At 37.6% G+C, this 24,805-nt stretch overlaps 1 protein-coding gene across 4 annotated transcripts in view; it reads right to left on the minus strand.

The window, feature by feature from the left end:
• Nucleotides 1–24,805, minus strand: part of LOC138851071 (bifunctional peptidase and (3S)-lysyl hydroxylase Jmjd7-like) — a 222,380-nt gene that overhangs the window by 117,343 nt on the left and 80,232 nt on the right. Inside the window, exon 1 of one of the 4 annotated variants that reach the window (XM_070104762.1) lies at nt 16,923–17,272. The exons of 2 other annotated variants lie outside the window; for them this stretch is intronic. In XM_070104762.1, the coding sequence (XP_069960863.1) occupies nt 16,923–16,965 (43 nt within the window). In that variant the 5' untranslated portion in view covers nt 16,966–17,272. Of the gene's footprint in view, nt 1–16,922; nt 17,273–24,805 lie in introns of those variants that run through there. One more of the 4 variants, XM_070104766.1, reaches the window with a different exon arrangement.

Below are 24,805 nucleotides of genomic sequence, written 5' to 3' on the forward strand. Positions count from 1 at the left end.
TAATGAAAATTAAGGATTGAGACTACTAAGCTACTTATAATATGTTATAAGTAGTAAAGTTAGTGATGATGGAATTAGTCAACCTAATTGATAGAGTGGAGAATCCAACAGAATGTGGCTAACATACTGGAACATGACAATTCTCAAGAGAAGAACAGGGCGCCTCTCCATGAGATACCCATGAGTGCGAAAAGTGTGGCTGATGTGAAGACGGGAGAGAGTAGTCTCCCACCCTCAACAGTGATGACAAGAAGATGGCCAGAAACCTTTACTCGGCTTAACCCTTAAATGGTCCAAACAGATCGACGTTCAAATCCGTAGTGCTCCAAAAGTAGATCTACTTTTTTTTTACATATTTTAAAAAATAACAAAAAAATGTAGATAAAAGTTTTTTTACACATTTTTAAATGTAAAACAAGAAAGAAGATCTACAATTTTTTACATACTTTCAAATGTTGAAAAAACGTATATATACGTTTGGACCATTTAAGGGTTAATAGAATGAAGTTTGTTATGGAGCAGATCAGACCAGGGGTATCGTAAAGGGAGGTGAGCCGCCCCAGGTGACACCACTGAAGGGGTGACACCATAGAGCCTCTAAAGAAGGTAGCTCTAATGACTAAAACCATGCTGCAGCAACGGATTAATTGTACTTACATTATTTCTTATGGGGAAAATTGATTCGAAAATAGTCTTTTTCGATAATCATCGCACTTCCAGGAATGGATTTTATTTATTTATTTATTTATTTAAAAATTTGAGCACACGTACAGAGGTACAACAAATACAGGTAAGAGCAGTATGCCAAAGCCACTTATACTATGCATAGCATTACGGGCTGGCTTAAAATTAACTTAAGATTAACTAAGCAATGATGAAATCAGTGATAAAACATTAATGTAAACAGGTTACTATAAAGCACAAGTGAGTATTACAAAGACAGGTCATATGGTTGTATGCATTGTTGTACATTCAGTAGAATGGAGTATTCTGTTAGGTAGTGTATTTAAAAAATAATAAAGTTAGATTGGGTTTTAGGTTTAACATTTATGTGATATAATTGTGAGAAACATTTAAGATATACAATTTATAAGGTTCAGTTATTCAGTATTTATTTGGTTTTGGGTGAGTAAGTGATCTTTGAGAAGAGACTTGAATCTATAAACAGGTAGTGTTTCTTTTATATTTACAGGTAATGAATTCCAGATTTTAGGGCCTTTTATGTGCATTGAGTTTTTACATAGTGTGAGATGGACACGAGGAACATCAAAGAGTGATCTGTGCCTTGTGTTATGGTCATGTGTTCTGTTGAGGTTGGCAAGGAGATGTTTGAGGGGAGGGTTAATATCAGAGTTAAGTGTTCTATGTATGTAATAGGTGCAGTAGTAAGTCTGGATGTTTTGTATGGTGAGGAGGTTTAGTGTATTGAATATTGGTGGAGTGTGCTGCCTATAGTGAGAATTTGTTATCATTCTAACTGCAGCCTTTTGTTGTTTAATTAGTGGTCTGAGATGGTTACTTGTTGTTGAGCCCCATACACAAATTCCATAGGTGAGATAGGGGTAAATAAGAGAGTGATATAGGGCCAGGAGGGCTGACTGTGGAGCATAGTACCGTATCTTCGATAGTATGCCTACAGTCTTGGAAATTTTCTTAGAAATTTGTTGTATATGTGTATGAAATTTGAGTCTATTATCAAGGTGGATTCCTAAGAATTTTCCCTCTGTTAGCTTTGTGATAGGTGATCCGTTTATCATTATGTTAAGAGGGACATCTGTAGCTCTGTTACCAAACTGAATGAAGTAGGTTTTGTCAATGTTTAGTGTAAGTTTGTTAGTTCTCATCCAGGTAGATATTTTCTGTAATTCGGTATTTACAGTATTGGCTAGCGTGACTGGGCTCGGGTGGGAGAAGACGTATGTAGTGTCATCTGCAAATAGTGTGGGTTTGAGTAATTGCGAAGCATTTGGTAGGTCATTTATGTATAGGAGAAAGAGAAGAGGGCCAAGGACACTTCCCTGTGGGACACCAACTGTAATTGGTTGTGCAGAGGAGTTTGCCCCATTTGCATACACATATTGGCTTCTGTTGCTGAGGTATGACTTGAGGTAGTTGAGGGAGTGCCCTCTTATACCATAGTGTGACAATTTTACGTGGAGCAAGTCATGGTCAACTGTATCAAAAGCTTTACGTAAGTCAATGAAGATCCCCAGTGGGACTTCTTTTTTCTCTATTGCAGTGTATATATGTTCTAGCATGTGTATAATAGCATCATTAGTATTTTTATTAGGCCTGAATCCAAATTGGCTGGGGTTGAGTATGTTTTGGGAGATAAGGTAGGAGTAGATTCGTTTATGAATTAATTTTTCGAAGATTTTTGAGAGAGGGTGTAAGTTGGATATTGGCCTATAGTTATTCAACTCTGTTTGGTCTCCTCCTTTGTGGATCGGGGTGACCCTTGCTATTTTGAGTACTGTAGGGAAGGTGGAGGATTCAATGGATTTGTTAAAGAGTGTTGCAATGATTGGTGATAGCACTTGTGACACTTTTTTGTATATAAAGGGTGGTAAGGTATTTAAATCTCCTGCCTTGTTTTTTAGTGTGTTGATAATAAGGGAGACTTCGTATGGGTTAGTCGGAGCTAGGAACAGTGTGTTCGGGTAATTGCCGGTGAGGTAGTCATTTGGTGGGGTATCTGAGCTTGGGATTTTATTGGCAAGGTTTTGTCCTATAGTGGAGAAGAAATCATTGAGTCTGTTTGCTGTTTCTGTTGGTGGGAGTTGGGGTTCATCTGATTTTGCTAATTTTATTTCGCTATTTCGTGATATCTTTTTTGTTCCTAGAATTTCTGATAGGGTTTTCCAGGTCTTTTTTATATCACCTCGTAAGTTGGATAATCTGTTCTCATAATACAATTTTTTTGCCCTTCTTATCAGGCTGGTTAGGATTGACGAGTAACGTTTTGTTTGGTCTCTGGTTATGTGACCCATTCTGTACTGTTTTTCATATTGGTGTTTTGTATTTATGGATTTGAGAATGCTGGGTGTTAGCCAGGGACTGTTCAGTCTCTTAGCTGTCATCTGTTTAGTTTTTTTAGGGCAGTGCTTGTTATAGAGGTATTGGGTCTTTTTTAGAAAATTATTAATACATTCGTCAATATCTGTATAGATTTCTAGCTCAGTGTGCCAGTCAATGTTTGCTACTGCTGTTGTGAAGTTATTAATGGCTGCCTCATTGTGAAGTCTGAAGGTGACTTTAGTAGTGTCTTGGGGTAATTTACCAAGAGTTGTTATGAGGAAAGTCGGGTAGTGGTCTGTGGTATTATCTGTAATTATGCCTGATTTTAAAGGGGATATGGTGTTGGTCCAGATGTGGTCAAGTAGGGAAACACTAGTCTCTGTAACTCTTGTAGGTTTTGTTACTGTTGGTAGCAACATACAGTTACTCATTGTGTTTGTGAATTCAGTAACGTGTGGGTCCTGGTCTTGCAGGAGATTTATATTGAAGTCACCTGAGAGTAGTAAGTGATCTTTGTTCATGCGTGCATCAGTTATCATACTTCCTAGGTTTTGACTAAATTGGCTAATGTTTGACTGTGGAACTCTGTAGATGTTTATCAATGTGAGAGGTTTTTGTAGGTATTTGGATTTGAATTTGGCTATTATATATTCCCCATGTTCATCCCTTGTGCAAGTATTAGTGATACATTCTAGTTGGTCTGAGTAGTATATGGCTGTGCCACCCCCTTGTTGGTCTGGCCTACAGTTGTGTATGGCTGTGTAACCAGGAATGGCATAGACATCTGTACTATCAGGCTTTAGCCAGGTTTCAGTTAGTGTAATGATGGACATATTGGCATGTAAGGAATTTAGTAATGCTATGAGGTCATCGTAATGCTTGCTTAAAGATCTGATATTGTAGTTAAAGATAGTTATGTTGTTGTTGGCACTGAGAAGTGCCTTTGATTGTTCTGCAGTGTAGTAATTACAGTAACTGTTTGATTCATTTAAGTCATTAAATAAGAGATTGGTATCAGGATCAATGCTTGTAATCATAAGATTTGTAGTGAATCTATAGTTAGAATTAAGTATAAAACAAAGTAAATAGTCTTAAGCTAAAAAATAGCACCTGAATTATTTAACAAATGTAAAATAATGAGCTAAGGTAGTTTTTTTTTTTTTTTTTTTATAGCTAAAATAAAGGAGACAAAATAAAAGGGACTAATACAAATATAGTGATGATCAAATAATGGAGCTTGGGAATATGATAGTAGGTAGTATTATAAAGGTAATTCTTTAAAGTTAGAATTATAGTATAAAATAATAATATAAAAGGGACTAATATAAGTTGTGGTGAACAATAAAGTGGTAATCAAATAATGAGCTTTGGAATATAATGGCAAAATTGTGAACATATTCTACTTTAGCACCTGAGAATAGCACCTTGATTATTTTAACAATTGTGAATATATAAACTAGGGTAGTTATATAAAGCTAAAATAAAGGAGAAAATATATAAGGGACTAAAATTAAGTAATGGTAAACAAAGTTAAATGGATAGGTGGTCACTATGAAATAATATTGGTTTAGGAGTAAGATCTGATTTGTAATATAAAATAAATTGAGCAGTTTATTGCACAATAAAAGTAAAAAAAATGAGGTAGTTGGTACTAGCTAGCAAAAGATAGTTTTGGTACTTGCAAAAAAGTAATTGGAATATACACTAATTGCATACACAATGAAAAGTGACTAAAAAAACAAGTAGTGATAAACAAAATTAAATGGACAGGTAAGAATAATGAATATTATTAATTTGGAGTAAGATTTGACTTGTAGTTTAAAATTATGAGCAATTAATAGCAGTAAGAAAGAAGTATAGAGTATTGGAGGTAGTTGGCATTAGCTAGTGATGAAAAATAATAAAAATAATTATGCACAATATAATAGTAACGTACACTATATGTACCACACGTATATATGTATTAAGGGCACTTATCTAATCTGTTACAGAAATGTCAGCTTTTCTAAGGAAGGTAGAGAAATCGTGTTCATTTGAGATGGTATATTGTTGTCCTGTTGATGTTTTCCTTACTAGTATTTTCCCATCTCGCGTGAAACACTGGTGTATTTTGTTTTCCTGTTTAAGTTTTCTCAGCCTGAACAGAAGGTTTTGACGTTTTTTTGTTAGACACTCATTTATGTACACTCCATTTTTCATTGTAATTGCTGATTTAATTAGGTCCTTTCTTTTATCGTATGAATGAAGTCTGATCATTATACTGTGTTTACTTCCTGGTTTTCCTAACAAACGTGTTTCTTTGATTTCATTGTTTTGCACGATGACTTGTACGTGGTTCTGTATTATCCTGATAGCAGTTTCTTTGCACTGTGCTTGTGTTATGTCACTAGGAATGTGTGGACTGTTTATTATAATTGCATCAGACAACTTATCTTGTTCAGTTTTGTCGTCTTGGAAATCAAGGTATTCATTTAGTCGAGTGTGCATGTTCTGATTCCAGTCCTTGATTGCTTCATATTTATTGTTGTTATTTGCTCAGTGTGACTGGCTATAGCTGCTTTTAGAGTATTTTCTGTGTCAACACTTCCCGATGTAATCTTCTCTTCAAGGTTTTGGATCTTATTCTCGAGGTTGATTATCTTGGATTCTTGTCGCTGGAGTGTTGCTTTGATATCTTTGATTTCATTTTCTAGAGAAACGATGTAGTCCTTGATATTGTCAGGAATAATCATACCTGAGTTATCATGGGTGAATCCTTTGAAGGGAGTGGAGTTGGAGGGGGAGTCAGCCATGTTTGTTGTTGTTGTTGTTGTTCCTTGGGTGGCGGTGGTGAGGGGGGTTGATGATACACCGGCGTCCTGCTGGGTAGACAAGTTGAGTTCTAGGGTCCTTGCTGTTATTCTTTTATTACTGGTGTTGTTTCTTCTGCGATATCCTTTCATAGTATCACTGAAGTAGATACTGTGTAGCAATGGAGGAGAAGGCTTGTTTTCTCGGAGCTTGGGTTAAGTGATTGTCTGGCAGCGGAGGCAGTGTTTGGGTTAGCAGGGCTGTCTTCCTTAGATCTTCTAATTTTGTCAAGATTTGGGTTACATTCTTAGTATTCTTGGGTCATGTTGTGGTCTACGTGGGTTCATGTAGTTGAACTTTCACTTAGGCCATCACAAGTTTTGATGAGCGATGTTTTTTTGAGAAAGAAGAGCTGGTAGGATACCGTTGCTGCCGCTGCCGCTGGCCGATGGCCACTCAATGATGATAAACGAGGGACCACTGTACTTTCTATATAGCAGTATGTCAATGATGTCAGTTAGGACTGTATACCTTGTACTTGTACTAAATAAAGATATTACATATTATATTATTAATAGGTAGGTACCTGGGTGTTAGGTGACTGGTGTGCGTCGCATCCTGGTGGACAAGATTGAGGTCCCAAATACCCAACAGAAATATGAGACAGTCCTTCGATGTCGCACTAAATTTCTTGGGTTATCCTCGGTGGCTAACCCTCCGAGGTTAAAAATCCAATGAATGTCTTATTTTATCTTATCACTTTGACATTTTTTGGTTATCCTAGGTCAGCTCAGATACAGGTTTTAATTTTTCCATGTATCACAAGCATATGCACAGTATCATGTACATTCTCTACTTTTCTTACCATGTTCCCTCTGCCAAGAAGTGTTCCTATTTATCTTCCTGTGCACTCTGCATTTATGACCCTCAGTTCCATGACTCTTCACAATTTGTTCTCTCATGGGCTGCCTTACAATTTCATAAACTCTGCAATTCACGTACTAAATGGACTTTCTTCTGTCCCTAACTCTGTACTCCGGTGAAATCTCTTATTCTTATTCTCTTATGCTAACATTTTTATATATTTTCAAATTCATTAAAAGTTTATATATCTTTCTTAACTGTATTTTCTATAGCTGGTAATGTCTTTGAGTTGAAAAAACTGAGGTTCATAATTTATCATGGGTTCTTCTGGTTCATCCTGGTAACATAAATATTCTGGAAATTGTGTAAATAATAATAACAACAATCTTAACACATTGTCCATTTATTTTATTTATTTATTTATTTATTTATTATAAATTTGTGCACACATACAGAGGTACAAAAAAATACAGATAAGAGCAGTATGCCAAAGCCACTTATACTATGCATAGCATTACGGGCTGGCTTAAAATTAACTTAAGATTAATTAAGCAATGATGAAGTCAGTGATAAAACATTAATGTAAACAGATTACTATAAAGCACAAGTGAGTATTACAAAGACAGGTCATATGAAGGATTCTGTTAGGTAGTGTATTTAAAAAATAATAAAGTTAGATTGGGTTTTAGGTTTAACATTTATGTGATATAATTGTGAGAAACATTTAAGATATACAATTTATAAGGTTCAGTTATTCAGTATTTATTTGGTTTTGGGTGAGTAAGTGATCTTTGAGTAGAGACTTGAATTTATAAACAGGTAGTGTTTCTTTTATATTTACAGGTAATGAATTCCAGATTTTAGGGCCTTTTATGTGCATTGAGTTTTTGCATAGTGTGAGATGAACACGAGGAACATCAAAGAGTGATCTGTGCCTTGTGTTATGGTCATGTGTTCTGTTGAGGTTGGCAAGGAGATGTTTGAGGGGAGGGTTAATATCAGAGTTAAGTGTTCTATGTATGTAATAGGTGCAGTAATAAGTATGGATGTTTTGTATGGTGAGTAGGTTTAGTGTATTGAATATTGGTGGAGTGTGCTGCCTGTAGTGAGAATTTGTTATCATTCTAACTGCAGCCTTTTGTTGGGTAATTAGTGGTCTGAGATGGTTAACTGTTGTTGAGCCCCATGCACAAATTCCATAGGTGAGATAGGGGTAAATAAGAGAGTGATATAGGGCCAGGAGGGCTGACTGTGGAACATAGTACCGTATCTTCGATAGTATGCCTACAGTCTTGGAAATTTTCTTAGAAATTTGTTGTATATGTGTATGAAATTTGAGTCTATTATCAAGGTGGATTCCTAAGAATTTTCCCTCTGTTAGCTTTGTGATAGGTGATCCGTTTATCATTATGTTAAGAGGGACATCTGTAGCTCTGTTACCAAACTGAATGAAGTAGGTTTTGTCAATGTTTAGTGTAAGTTTGTTAGTCCTCATCCAGGTAGATATTTTCTGTAATTCGGTATTTACAGTATTGGCTAGTGTGACTGGGCTCGGGTGAGAGAAGACGTATGTAGTGTCATCTGCAAATAGTGTGGGTTTGAGTAATTGCGAAGCATTTGGAAGGTCATTTATGTATAGGAGAAAGAGAAGAGGGCCAAGGACACTTCCCTGTGGGACACCAACTGTAATTGGTTGCGCAGAAGAGTTTGCCCCATTTGCGTACACATATTGGCTTCTGTTGCTGAGGTATGACTTGAGGTAATTGAGGGAGTGCCCTCTTATACCATAGTGTGACAATTTTACGTGGAGCAAGTCATGGTCAACTGTATCAAAAGCTTTACGTAAGTCAATGAAGATCCCCAGTGGGACTTCTTTTTTCTCTATTGCAGTGTATATATGTTCTAGCATGTGTATAATAGCATCATTAGTATTTTTATTAGGCCTGAATCCAAATTGGCAGGGGTTGAGTATGTTCTGGGAGATAAGGTAGGAGTAGATTCGTTTATGAATTAGTTTTTCAAAGATTTTTGAGAGAGGGTGTAAGTTGGATATTGGCCTATAGTTATTCAACTCTGTTTGGTCTCCTCCTTTGTGGATCGGGGTGACCCTTGCTATTTTGAGTACTGTAGGGAAGGTGGAGGATTCAATGGATTTGTTAAAGAGTGTTGCAATGATTGGAGATAGCACTTGTGACACTTTTTTATATATAAAGGGTGGTAAGGTACTTAAATCTCCTGCCTTGTTTTTTAGTGCATTGATAATAAGGGAGACTTCGTATGGGTTAGTCGGAGCTAGGAACAGTGTGTTCGGGTAGTTGCCGGTGAGGTAGTTATTTGGTGGGGTATCTGAGCTTGGGATTTTATGGGCAAGGTTTTGTCCTATAGTGGAGAAGAAATCATTGAGTCTGTTTGCTGTTTCTGTTGGTGGGAGTTGGGGTTCATCTGATTTTGATAATTTTATTTCGCTATTTCGTGATATCTTTTTTGTTCCCAGAATTTCAGATAGTGTTTTCCAGGTCTTTTTTATATCACCTCGTAAGTTGGATAATCTGTTCTCATAATACAATTTTTTTGCCCTTCTTATCAGGCTGGTTAGGATTGACGAGTAACGTTTTGTTTGGTCTCTGGTTATGTGACCCATTCTGTACTGTTTTTCATATTGGTGTTTTGTATTTATGGATTTGAGAATGCTGGGTGTTAGCCAGGGACTGTTCAATCTCTTTGCTGTCATCTGTTTAGTTTTTTTAGGGCAGTGCTTGTTATAGAGGTATTGGGTCTTTTTTAGAAAATTATTGAAGATGATGTGGAAGGTCTTGTGTCTCATCAATAATAATTAATAATAATAATAATAATAATAATAATAATAATAATAATAATAATAAAAAGTTTTCCTTATCTAAAATAATAATAATTTCTTAATAATAATAAAAACTTCTCCTTATCTAAAATAAAAATAATAACTTCTTAATAAAAAATGAAATCTTCTCCTTGTTCAAAATAATATTAAAAAGCCTCACATTTTAAAAACATTTCATTCTCTCCATACTTTCGTTCATTCCATGACAACATCAAGTGACCCTTCACGAAGTCTCATCATGGGGACGTAACAGTATGTTAGGAGGAGAGGATCAACATTTTCTTCACCTTCCTCAATGATAACTTCTGGACAGTAATCTGGTGGACAGTCCCTCCATGCCAATCCAGAATAAGCATACTGCTGATCCAAACCGTTATATCCTCCTACCCTTCTGTCAGCCCTGATGCCCATCCTACTGAGGGTGCGACCAATATTAACTGGAGAGGCTGCGGCAACACCTTCTCGTTCACAGTATTCAAAATACCAATCTAATAATTCATTTCTTAGAATGAATTTGTCATGATGGCATTTTTTTATAAAGAATCCAAAGAAATCTTGGAAGGATTTGCACCCGGAATATTGCATGTATTTAGGCATGTTTGCTGAGTATGAGAGGTAGCTTCTCAAATTTTAATGAAAATTAAGGATTGAGACTACTGAGCTACTTATAATATGTTATAAGTAGTAAAATTAGTGATGATGGAATTAGTCAATCTAACTCAAAGAAACAAATTTTAATGAAAATTAAGGATTGAGACTACTGAGCTACTTATAATATGTTATAAGTAGTAAGTTAGTGATGATGGAATTAGTCAATCTAACTGATAGAGTGGGGAATCCAACAGAATGTGGCTAACATACTGGAACCTGACAATTCTCAGAGGAACAGGGCGCCTCTCCAGGAGATACCCATGAGTACAACAAGTGTGGCTCATGTGAAGACGGGAGAGAGTAGTCTCCCACCCTCAACAGTGATGACAAGAAGATGGCCAGAAACCTTCACTCGGCTTAAGAGAATGAAGTTTGTTATGGAGCAGTTCAGACCAGGGGCATCGTAAAGGGAGGCGGGCCGACCCAGGTGACACCATTTAAGGGGTGACACCATAGAGCCTCTGAAGAAGGTAACAATAATGACCAAAACCATGCTGCAGCAACGGATTAATTGTACTTACGTTATTTCTTATGGGGAAAATTGATTCGAAAATAGTCTTTTTCGATAATCATCGCACTTCCAGGAACGGATTAACGATGATAAACGAGGGACCACTGTACTTTCTATATAGCAGTATGTCAATGATGTCAGTTAGGACTGTATACCTTGTACTTGTACTAAATAAATATATTACATATTATATTATTAATAGGTAGGTACGTGGGTGTTAGGTGACTGGTGTGCGTCGCATCCTGGTGGACAAGACTGAGGTCCCAAATACCCAACAGAAATATGACAGATAGTCCTTCGATGTCGCACTAAATTTCTCGGGTTATCCTCGGTGGCTAACCCTCCGAGGTTAAAAATCGGATCAATGTCTTATTTTATCTTATCACTTTGAAATTTTTCGGTTATCCTAGGTCAGCTCAGATACAGGTTTTAATTTTTCCATGTATCACAAGCATATGCACAGTATCATGTACATTCTCTACTTTTCTTACCATGTTTCCTCTGTCAAGAAGTGTTCCTATTTATCTTCCTGTGCTCTCTGCATTTATGACCCTCAGTTCAATGACTCTTCACAATTTGTTCTCTCATGGGCTGCCTTACAATTTCATAAACTCTGCAATTCATGTACTAAATGGACTTTCTTCTCTCCCTAACTCTATACTCCGGTGAAATCTCTTATTCTTATGCTCTTATGCTAACTTTATATATTTTGAAATTCATTAAAAGTTTATATATCTTTCTTAACTGTATTTTCTATAGCTGGTAATGTCTTTAAGTTGAAAAAACTGAGGTTCATAATTTATCATGGGTTCTTCTGGTTCATCCTGGTAACATAAATATTCTGGAAATTGTGTAAATAATAATAACAACAATCTTAACACATTGTCCATCTTGAGAACTTGAAGATGATGTGGAAGGTCTTGTGTCTCATCAATAATAATAATAATAATAATAATAATAATAATAATAATAATAATAATAATAATAATCATAATAATAAAAAGTTTTCCTTATCTAAAATAATAATAATTTCTTAATAATAATAATAAAAACTTCTCCTTATCTAAAATAAAAATAATAACTTCTTAATAAAAATATAAAATGTTCTCCTTGTTCAAAATAATATTAAAAAGCCTCACATTTTAAAAACATTTCATTCTCTCCATACTTTTGTTCATTCCATGACAACATCAAGTGACCCTTCACGAAGTCTCATCATGGGGACGTAACAGTATGTTAGGAGGAGAGGATCAATATTTTCTTCACCTTCCTCAATGATAACTTCTGGACAGTAATCTGGTGGACAGTCCCTCCATGCCAATCCAGAATAAGCATACTGCTGATCCAAACCGTTATGTCCTCCTACCCTTCTGTCAGCCCTGATGCCCATCCTACTGAGGGTGCGACCAATATTAACTGGAGAGGCTGCGGCAACACCTTCTCGTTCACAGTATTCAAAATACCAATCTAATAATTCATTTCTTAGAATGAATTTGTCATGATGGCATTTTTTTATAAAGAATCCAAAGAAATCTTGGAAGGATTTGCACCCGGAATATTGCATGTATTTAGGCATGTTTGCTGAGTATGAGAGGTAGCTTCTCAAATCTTAATGAAAATTAAGGATTGAGACTACTGAGCTACTTATAATATGTTATAAGTAGTAAAATTAGTGATGATGGAATTAGTCAATCTAACTCAAAGAAACAAATTTTAATGAAAATTAAGGATTGAGACTACTGAGCTACTTATAATATGTTATAAGTAGTAAGTTAGTGATGATGGAATTAGTCAATCTAACTGATAGAGTGGGGAATCCAACAGAATGTGGCTAACATACTGGAACCTGACAATTCTCAGAGGAACAGGGCACCTCTCCAGGAGATACCCATGAGTACGACAAGTGTGGCTCATGTGAAGACGGGAGAGAGTAGTCTCCCACCCTCAACAGTGATGACAAGAAGATGGCCAGAAACCTTCACTCGGCTTAAGAGAATGAAGTTTGTTATGGAGCAGTTCAGACCAGGGGCATCGTAAAGGGAGGCGGGCCGACCCAGGTGACAACATTTAAGGGGTGACACCATAGAGCCTCTGAAGAAGGTAACAATAATGACCAAAACCATGCTGCAGCAACGGATTAATTGTACTTACGTTATTTCTTATGGGGAAAATTGATTCGAAAATAGTCTTTTTCGATAATCATCGCACTTCCAGGAACGGATTAACGATGATAAACGAGGGACCACTGTACTTTCTATATAGCAGTATGTCAATGATGTCAGTTAGGACTGTATACCTTGTACTTGTACTAAATAAATATATTACATATTATATTATTAATAGGTAGGTACGTGGGTGTTAGGTGACTGGTGTGCGTCGCATCCTGGTGGACAAGACTGAGGTCCCAAATACCCAACAGAAATATGACAGATAGTCCTTCGATGTCGCACTAAATTTCTCGGGTTATCCTCGGTGGCTAACCCTCCGAGGTTAAAAATCGGATCAATGTCTTATTTTATCTTATCACTTTGAAATTTTTCGGTTATCCTAGGTCAGCTCAGATACAGGTTTTAATTTTTCCATGTATCACAAGCATATGCACAGTATCATGTACATTCTCTACTTTTCTTACCATGTTTCCTCTGTCAAGAAGTGTTCCTATTTATCTTCCTGTGCTCTCTGCATTTATGACCCTCAGTTCAATGACTCTTCACAATTTGTTCTCTCATGGGCTGCCTTACAATTTCATAAACTCTGCAATTCATGTACTAAATGGACTTTCTTCTCTCCCTAACTCTATACTCAGGTGAAATCTCTTATTCTTAGTCTCTTACGCTAACTTTTTTATATAATTTCAAATTCATTAAAAGTTTATATATCTTTCTTAACTGTATTTTCTATAGCTGGTAATGTCTTTGAGTTGAAAAAACTGAGGTTCATAATTTATCATGGGTTCTTCTGGTTCATCCTGGTAACATAAATATTCTGGAAATTGTGTAAATAATAATAACAACAATCTTAACACATTGTCCATCTTGAGAACTTGAAGATGATGTGGAAGGTCTTGTGTCTCATCAATAATAATAATAATAATAATAATAATAATAATAATAATAAAAAGTTTTCCTTCTCTAAAATAATAATAATTTCTTAATAATAATAATAAAATTTTCTCCTTATCTAAAATAAAAATAATAACTTCTTAATAAAAAAATAAAATGTTCTCCTTGTTCAAAATAATATTAAAAAGCCTCACATTTTAAAAACATTTCATTCTCTCCATACTTTCGTTCATTCCATGCCAACATCAAGTGACCCTTCACGAAGTCTCATCATGGGGACGTAACAGTATGTTAGGAGGAGAGGATCAATATTTTCTTCACCTTCCTCAATGATAATTCTGGACAGTAATCTGGTGGACAGTCCCTCCATGCCAATCCAGAATAAGCATACTGCTGATCCAAACCGTTATGTCCTCCTACCCTTCTGTCAGCCCTGATGCCCATCCTACTGAGGGTGCGACCAATATTAACTGGAGAGGCTGCGGCAACACCTTCTCGTTCACAGTATTCAAAATACCAATCTAATAATTCATTTCTTAGAATGAATTTGTCATGATGGCATTTTTTTATAAAGAATCCAAAGAAATCTTGGAAGGATTTGCACCCGGAATATTGCATGTATTTAGGCATGTTTGCTGAGTATGAGAGGTAGCTTCTCAAATCTTAATGAAAATTAAGGATTGAGCCTACTGAGCTACTTATAATATGTTATAAGTAGTAAAGTTAGTGATGATGGAATTAGTCAATCTAACTCAAAGAAACAAATTTTAATGAAAATTAAGGATTGAGACTACTGAGCTACTTATAATATGTTATAAGTAGTAAGTTAGTGATGATGGAATTAGTTAATCTAACTGATAGAGTGGAGAATCCAACAGAATGTGGCTAACATACTGGAACCTGACAATTCTCAGAGGAACAGGGCGCCTCTCCAGGAGATACCCATGAGTACGACAAGTGTGGCTCATGTGAAGACGGGAGAGAGTAGTCTCCCACCCTCAACAGTGATGACAAGAAGATGGCCAGAAACCTTTACTTGGCTTAATAGAATGAAGTTTGTTATGGAGGAGATCAGACCAGGGACATCGTAAAGGGAGGCGGGCCGCCCCGGGTGACACCACTGAACGGGTGACACCATAGAGGCTCTAAAGAAGGTAACAATAATGACCAAAACCATGCTGCAGCAACGGATTAATTGTACTTACATTATTCCTTATGGGGAAAATTGATTCGAAAATAGTCTTTTTCGATAATTGTCGCACTTCCAGGAACGGATTAACGATGATAAACGAGGGACCGAGAAGCAGCCCAGCCACCGTGGAGAGAAGACGTCGTCGTTCCTGCTCTTCAGCTGAGCAACTCTGAACACTGTTGCTCGGGAATTTTCTTGTGTTATCCTGAGTAATTCTTCACCAGAGCTGAGAGGAAACTTGCTTGCAGTCACTTCGAGCCCCATCCCATCAAGAGGGTAAGGCGGTGACTTGCTTGCTTGTTCACCCCTCTCATCCCCATCCCCCCATCCTTCCCCATCCTACCCTCACCCATACATCAACACTGGCCCACACACTTAACACACTACATACATTGCTATCCTTCTGACTGTCCTATCTTCTTCCTATTCGGCAACTTCGCTTTGGCGAGTTAACACAAGGCATTTTGACCATCTGGTAGCCCGTGTGGTTTTTTAAAATCCAGCCGATCCTTGCCTTGGGCCCTTTCCCCTCACTACTCGAGGGTAGGCTATCTTAGGGGCTGACCTTCATAAGTCAGCTGTAATAGGATGCTAGTTTAACATCAAGGAAAGTTCCCTTTTTGTTAAGAAACTCCTCTGCCACGTGTTCCTTCCTCAACATCATGGCGAGGATACGTGTAAGATTACGCATTGACGGCAATCAAATGACAATGAGAGAAATTCTCACATGTATTTGCTCCAACTCAACTGTTGCTCCAGTGGATGTTTTTCAAACCCACGCTGGAGCAGTACTTCTCCTCTCTTCGGAAGAAGAGTTACTTCAACTTCTGAAGCATGATGTGCTTGAAAAACTCAAGACTTCTGGTGTTACCCTAGTTGCACCTGATAGCTATCAAGCTCAGAGGACTGTGTTTGTGGCCAGAATCAACAGTTTCATGACACATAGCACAGTGAATGAAATTGTTGACGACATTAATACCGAGAATTCTGACTTTAGGGCTGTAGAAGCACATAAATTCTCTAATCCTACCAACAACAAGGTGACCTTAAAGCTAATACTTGAGACACCTGAGGAGGCCAAACTTGTGTGTCAACATGGATTCAAATGTTTTGGCACCAGATGTACACCTGACCAAATCTCCCTTGAACGATTTGTCAGTGTGACACAATGTTTCAAGTGTTATGCCTTTGGTCGTAACAACAATAAATGCAGTACTCAAGGGCAGATTTGTAGCATTTGCTCTGGCCAACATTCGTATAGAGATTGTACCAACAAAAATACACCTAAATGTGTCCTCTGCAATGGAAAACATCATGCTGTTTCTGCTATTTGTCCTGAAAGGAAAAAGGAAATGCAGAAAATTCTTGAAGCCAAGAAACTGTCCACTGCTAAGAAGACCACTCCCCAGGCACCGCCAACGATGTCCCAAACTTCCTTCCCAGCTCTGCCTGGATCAAGTGGGACTCCTCAGGTCTCTACCAATGGTTCCAATGTTTGGAATTCTGCCCCTCTAGGAGTGCCCCAATCTAACCCTCACTTACACCATACACAAACACAACAACAAGGTTCAGTATCATCTCCTATGTCTCAGGTATCCATAGCCGGGGATATGACTAGAGCACAACTAATGTACATGATAGCCAAAGACATAGCAGGTGGTGACATTCAACTCTGCTCTCAGGTTTTAAATTATCTGTTAATGGCTAATGGGATCACTCCCATCACTATCCCAGAAAATGTGAAGGCTATTATGACCCAGCCTTCTCATAACAAGAAGTATGTTCCCTACTCTACATCTAAAAATAAGCCTAAGTCATCCCTGGCTCAGGGATCGCCCACCTCACAAACCCAGGTTGTCAACTCCCCTCAACCCGATAAGTCAACACCTGAACATAACAATGCCCCAGAAAGTGGTGCCTACTCTCCCGCTATTGAAGCTGATCCTGTTGAACAGGAACTTTCCCAGGGTGACTCACCTGGCCTGCCTACTTTTCCCTTGGAGCCTCCACTGTCTCCCATTAACTCTCACGAGCCTCTGCTTCCTGTAACAGGGAATAACACACCTCAGTTTTCTGATGATGACTCTACCGATTCTAATGAGTCTGTTAATATTACTACCTCGAGTGATGATGATGGCATTCTTAATACACAAGCACCTATGCAAAAGTTTCCTCCTCCCCTTGATGAGTCCAGCAGGGATAGTGTGGATACAACACGTGACATTACTTGCAGGCGTTCAGACCGCAGTACACGAGCGAAGAACAAGAAATAATGGGGATTACAATTTTCCAACTTAATGTTCAACATTTCTTTAATAACCGTTACCTTCTTGAGGTTGAACTACATAATTACAATCCCGATGTTATACTTCTGAACGAGACTGCTGCAAGAGTTGATCAACATTTTAAATTACGTGGTTACTCTACTGTGGAGAAATCGAGAAGACCATTTAGTGGGGTAGCCATCTTAGTAAAATTAGGCTATACATTTAAAAATATTCATGTTGATGAAGATAACGTTCTTGCAATAGAAATGACAACGTCTCATGGACAACTAGTGATAGTAACTGGATATTTTCCCCCGAGACAACAATATATAGAGTCAATTCCTCTACATAGGATATTAAGCAGGAATATTCCAACAATTCTAGCGGGAGATTTTAATGCTCATCACCCTGCCCTCTTCAACTGTGGAGCTGGTATTCCACTGGGTGACTTAAAAGGAAAACAACTCTTTAATATCATGACAGCTAGAAACTTCTTGTCATTTCAAGGCCCATTCTTTAAATCGTACATTGGACCTCATCCAGGGACACCTGATATAGTACATTGGACCCCCGGTTAACGATTTTAATCCGTGCAAGAGGGGTAATTGTTATGCGAAATAATCGCTATGTGAATGAATTTTCCCCATAAGAAATAATGGAAATCAAATTAATCCGTGCAAGACACCCAAAAGTATGAAAAAAAAAATTTTACCACATGAAATATACATTTTCCCACACACAAAGAGAAGGATACATGCACAATAGTAGAGTAGTACATGCACAGTATATATTGTGCATGTACTAGTCTACTAAATGAAGAATAAATGACACTTACCTTTATTGAAGATGCAGCAATGACTGATGAGACACTGTGTCCTGGGAGTGCCTTTTCCTCCTGAGTACTGTAGGTCCTGTTTGGCATTTTCTTCCAGAACAGGCCTTATCACACTGTGTATGCCACTACGATTCTTAAATCTCTCAAACCAACCTTTGCTGGCTTTAAATTCATCAATATGAGCACTAGTTCCAGGCATTTTTCCCTGTTCACCTGGGTGTTAGTCGACTTGTGTGGGTTGCATCCTGGGAGACAAGATTAAGGCCCCCAATGGAAATAAGTTAGACAGTCTTCGATGACACTGACTTTTTTGGGTTATCCTGGGTGGCAAATCCTCTGGGGTTGTTTCTTGGTATTCTCAATAAGCCACACCAACAACGGTGCTACAGCAGCAGCAGCAGCTGACAGTGCAGCAGCAGCAGCAGCTGACAGTGCAGCAGCAGCAGCAGCTGTCAGTGCAGCAGCAGCAGCAGCTGTACCACCAATAGTAGCGATGGTTGATTGGGGTTTATTATACAACCTGGCCAGCTCAGAGACATGCACTCCACTTTCATACTTATCAATGATCTTTTTCTTCATCTCTATTGTAATTCTCACCCTTATTGCTGTAGGGTTGGCACTAGAAGCTTTCTTGGGGCCCATGGTCACTTATTTTCCAGAAAAAGCACCGAAAACACTGTAATAATACGAAATATTCCGATTGTATGCTTGGATGTTACCGCGGAGGCTGGCTGGTAAACAATGCCACCGGCGGAACATGTGAGCGTGGCTCAGGCCGCACATTGGACGCGTCTCGGACGAAAATCGGTAAGCGGGTTTTTAAGCGGTATGTGAGGCAAAATTTTTGCAATTAAAGTAAGCGGTATGCGAAATAATCGCTATGTGATGCCATCGTTATGCGGGGGTCCACTGTACTGACAAACAGGGACTGTGACATCTTTCACTGTCGTATATCTCCTGGTGGACATGTTGGATCTGACCATATCCCTGTTATAATGCAACTACAAACTTCTCCATTTAGAATACCTGTACCACCTAAACCCAATCTTAACACCCTAGGATTTGACCCCTTCAGGGCATATCTGGGTGATGATGAAATTGTGTCATTGGAAAATCTACCTTCCAATGCAATTGATGATGCAATCAGGTCCCTGCATAATCGAATAATTGAAGCTACTAATGCAACTTGTCAATTAGCTTCCACAAAGATATACCAACAATATAAACCTACTAGGGAAATTAGAGACAATTTACGAAATTATCAAGCAGAATGTCGAAGGCATCTTCAAACGCAACAACCACCAGCAGCTACACTGCACCGAATAAGGCACGAATTAATTAACATGATTAGTCATCACAAACAGGACATATGGAAATTTCTAGTTCGTCAAGCTAATCAGTATCAACGTGAACCAGCAAAATTTTGGGGTAAGATCCGACAACTTTTAGGGGCAAAGCACAAGGCTCCTAACTACCTAGTTCATACCTTCACTGATGAGGATGACGAAGATGTTGAAATTAAACTTGACGATCCACAGGACCAGGCTAATTTGATGGGTGATGTATGGGAGAAAATTCTCTCCCATAATAACAGTCGTCAATTTAACAATAATCATTATCAGTTGGTAAATGAATGGAGAGATGAGAACTTGGATGATCTACAACCACTACCTTCCATCGATACTTCAACTCTTGAAGATACCCACCTGCTTACTAGACCTATTACATTACTAGAGATAAGTCAGGTTATTGGAAGAATGAGAAATAGAGCCCCTGGCCTCTCTGGAATAACAATGAAACAAATAAAGTACCTACCTAGAAATTGTAAACAGTCTTTGGTAAATATCTTTAATGCCATCTTGGCCTCAGGACATTTTCCAGTTGTTTTTAAGACTGCTAAGATGATCTTTCTTGGTAAGCCCAATAAAGACATCCACCAACCTGGGAACTATAGACCTATATCTTTACTTGAAGTCACTGGAAAAGTTCTTGAGAAAGTCATTTCCAACAGATTGAACTACTATATGGAGTTTAATCACTTTTTTACTGAAAAACAATTTGGCTTTAGAACACATAGAGGTACCAATCATGCAATAAATGTTATTTTCGATACTGTAGCAAGTCTAAAACATCAGAGCAATCTTGCCTTAATTGCCACCAGAGATGTTCATAAAGCTTTTGATAGCTTATGGCATGATGGCCTTATATACAAACTCATTGACCTACCAGACCATAACTGGACTTTTCTCAGATTAATATATAATTTCTTAACTCAAAGAAAAATCATTCCCACCTTTCATGGCAGGTCAACAGAGCCTTTTATACCGACAGCTGGTGTCCAGCAAGGATCTTGTCTCAGTCCACTCCTGTTCAACATTTACGTGAATGACCTTCCTCAACCAGAGTTTAATGACACAATTGTGACACAGTTTGCAGATGATGTTATTCATGTCGTCTCATCCAGTCCGGTAACAGGAAAATACAAGTATGAGAGAGTCATAGAGAAAATGAATATTGAACAAGGTCCTTGTTAGCACGATAGGATGTTTTGCATCAACAATTGAAGATAAAGGAGGTATCTCCATCAGAGGTACACCTGTAGCCATTAAAAACCCTAACAAGATTTTGGGATATGAAATCGACAGGCTGCTCCATTCAACATCTCATGTAACTAAAAAGATCAACATAGCCAAAGCCGGTCTTAGCAGACTCTTTCGATTTAATCAAGCCCCTCAACATGTCAAAAAACATCTGTATAAAATGATAATAAGACCAATACTCGAATACCCTTGTGTCCCAATGTCAATAACAACAAAGACCAACATGCTCCGGTTACAAAGGGTCCAGAATAGAGCTCTTCGCTTCATCACCGATACCAGGAGGAGAGACAGAGTTAAAATGGCAGATTTACACATACAAGATATTACTGCCATAAATGTACGCCTTGACACCCTAAAAAAGAAACAACTTTTTACAATGCAAGAACTATACATGCCAGATAGAGAACATCCCATACAAGTGGTTAATACCACGGATTATACCATCACTACTCCTCCTAACAGGACTCAACGAATGACTCTCCCACAAAGGGTCCGTCGCTTTATTCATAAAGATGATTACCCACGACCCATGATATTGAGCAACCTCCCTGATGAAGAGGATTGGGTACCACCAGAACCCTTCTATGTATACTGAAAAAATCATCGCCCCCAATTAGGGAGACATCTTATATAACTTTCTAATGTAAAAATTATGCTATTTACTATGGCTGGACACCACCTGTAAGAAGCCATTGTCACGAACTTTATAAACTGGCCAGAAACTTATTGCCTTCCTTGTCACATAAATATCTGTTGTGCAATCGCAAAAAAAAAATAAAAAAAAAAAAAAAAAAAAAAAAAAAAAAAAAAAAAGCAATTGCAACCTGTATAATTACTACCAATTCAGAGTCATGTACTTATATATCTGTTATATCTATGTGACTCTGATGGGTTAGTCTTATACCCCTTAAATAAATATACAGTGGACCCCCGGTTAACGATATTTTTTCACTCCAGAAGTATGTTCAGGTGCCAGTACTGACCGAATTTGTTCCCATAAGAAATACTGTGAAGTAGATTAGTCCATTTCAGACCCCCAAACATACATGTACAAACGCACTTACATAAATACACTTACATAATTGGTCGCATTCGGAGGTAATCGTTATGCGGGGGTCCACTGTATTATCATTTTACGTACACTTTTTAAATTGCACCAAAGTGGTTGGGCCACTTACCTTTATATCCTACCTCTCACCCCCCTCCCACCCTTTTCCAATATTTCCATCCTTACCCATCCTTCTTCCTTCCCCATCTCACCAAAGCTCTGGTCTGAACAATCGACAATCGGTACCTGGGTGTTAGCTGACTGGTGTGCGTCGCATCCTGGTGGACAAGACTGAGGTCCCAAATACCCAACAGAAATATGACAGACAGTCCTTCGATGTCGCACTAAATTTCTCAGGTTATCCTCGGTGGCTAACCCTCCGAGGTTAAAAATCGGATCAACATCTTATCACTTTGAAATTTTTCGGTTATCCTAGGTCAGCTCAGATACAGGTTTTAATTTTTCCATGTATCACAAGCATATGCACAGTATCATGTACATTCTCTACTTTTCTTACCATGTTTCCTCTGTCAAGAAGTGTTCCTATTTATCTTCCTGTGCACTCTGCATTTATGACCCTCAGTTCCATGACTCTTCACAATTTGTTCTCTCATGGGCTGCCTTACAATTTCATAAACTCTGCAATTCATGTACTAAATGGACTTTCTTCTCTCCCTAACTCTATACTCCGGTGAAATCTCTTATTCTTATTCTCTTATGCTAACTTTATATATTTTCAAATTCATTAAAAGTTTATATATCTTTCTTAACTGTATTTTCTATAGCTGGTAATGTCTTTGAGTTGAAAAAACTGAGGTTCATAATTTATCATGGGTTCTTCTGGTTCATCCTGGTAACATAAATATTCTGGAAATTGTGTAAATAATAACAACAACAATCTTAACACATTGTCCATCTTGAGAACTTGAAGATGATGTCGAAGGTCTTGTGTCTCATCAATAATAATAATAATAATAATAATAATAATAATCATAATAATAAAAAGTTTTCCTCATCTAAAATAATAATAATTTCTTAATAATTCATAATAATAAAAACTTCTCCTTATCTAAAATAAAAATAATAACTTCTTAATAAAAAATAAAATGTTCTCCTTGTTCAAAATAATATTAAAAAGCCTCACATTTTAAAAACATTTCATTCTCTCCATACTTTCGTTCATTCCATGCCAACATCAAGTGACCCTTCACGAAGTCTCATCAAGGGGACATAACAGTATGTTAGGAGGAGAGGATCAATATTTTCTTCACCTTCCTCAATGATAACTTCTGGACAGTAATCTGGTGGACAGTCCCTCCATGCCAATCCAGAATAAGCATACTGCTGATCCAAACCGTTATGTCCTCCTACCCTTCTGTCAGCCCTGATGTCCATCCTACTGAGGGTGCGACCAATATTAACTGGAGAGGCTGCGGCAACACCTTCTCGTTCACAGTATTCAAAATACCAATCTAATAATTCATTTCTTAGAATGAATTTGTCATGATGGCATTTTTTTATAAAGAATCCAAAGAAATCTTGGAAGGATTTGCACCCGGAATATTGCATGTATTTAGGCATGTTTGCTGAGTATGAGAGGTAGCTTCTCAAATCTTAATGAAAATTAAGGATTGAGACTACTGAGCTACTTATAATATGTTATAAGTAGTAAAATTAGTGATGATGGAATTAGTCAATCTAACTCAAAGAAACAAATTTTAATGAAAATTAAGGATTGAGACTACTGAGCTACTTATAATATGTTATAAGTAGTAAAGTTAGTGATGATGGAATTAGTAAATCTAACTGATAAGAGTGGGGAATCCAACAGAATGTGGCTAACATACTGGAACCTGACAATTCTCAGAGAGGAACAGGGCGCCTCTCCACAAGATACCCATGAGTACGACAAGTGCGGCTAATGTGAAGATGGGAGAGAGTAGTCTCCCACCCTCAACAGTGATGACAAGAAGACGGCCAGAAACCTTTACTCGGCTTAATAGAATGAAGTTTGTTATGGAGCAGAATAGACCAGGGGCATCGTAAAGGGAGGCGGGCCGCCCCGGATGACACCACTTAAGGGGTGAGACCATAGAGCCTCTAAAGAAGGTAACAATAATGACCAAAACCATGCTGCAGCAATGGATTAATTGTGCTTACATTATTTCTTATGGGGAAAATTGATTCGAAAATAGTCTTTTTCGATAATCGTCGCACTTCCAGGAACGGATTAATGATGATAAAGGAGAGACCACTGTACTTTCTATATAGCAGTATGTCAATGATGTCAGTTAGGACTATATACCTTGTACTTGTACTAAATAAAGATATTACATATTATATTATTATTAGGTAGGTACCTGGGTGTTACCTGACTGGTGTGCGTCGCATCCTGGTGGACAAGACTGAGGTCCCAAATACCCAACAGAAATATGACAGACAGTCCTTCGATGTCGCGTTAAATTTCTCGGGTTATCATCGGTGGCTAACCCTCCGAGGTTAAAAATCCGATCAATGTCTTATTTTATTTTATCGCTTTGAAATTTTTCGGTTATCCTAGGTCAGCTCAGATACAGGTTTTAATTTTTCCATGTATCACAAGCATATGCACAGTATCATGTACATTCTCTACTTTTCATACCATGTTTCCTCTGTCAAGAAGTGTTCCTATTTATCTTCCTGTGCACTCTGCATTTATGACCCTCAGTTCCATGACTCTTCACAATTTGTTCTCTCATGGGCTGCCTTACAATTTCATAAACTCTGCAATTCATGTACTAAATGGACTTTCTTCTCTCCCTAACTCTATACTCCGGTGAAATCTCTTATTCTTATTCTCTTATGCTAACTTTATATATTTCCAAATTCATTAAAAGTTTATATATCTTTCTTAACTGTATTTTCTATAGGTGGTAATGTCTTTGAGTTGAAAAAACTGAGGTTCATAATTTATCATGGGTTCTTCTGGTTCATCCTGGTAACATAAATATTCTGGAAATTGTGTAAATAATAATAACAACAATCTTAACACATTGTCCATCTTGAGAACTTGAAGATGATGTCGAAGGTCTTGTGTCTCATCAATAATAATAATAATAATAATAATAATA

This window comes from Cherax quadricarinatus, chromosome 94 (genome assembly GCF_038502225.1).
Source record: "Cherax quadricarinatus isolate ZL_2023a chromosome 94, ASM3850222v1, whole genome shotgun sequence".
Lineage (NCBI taxonomy): Eukaryota > Metazoa > Arthropoda > Malacostraca > Decapoda > Parastacidae > Cherax > Cherax quadricarinatus.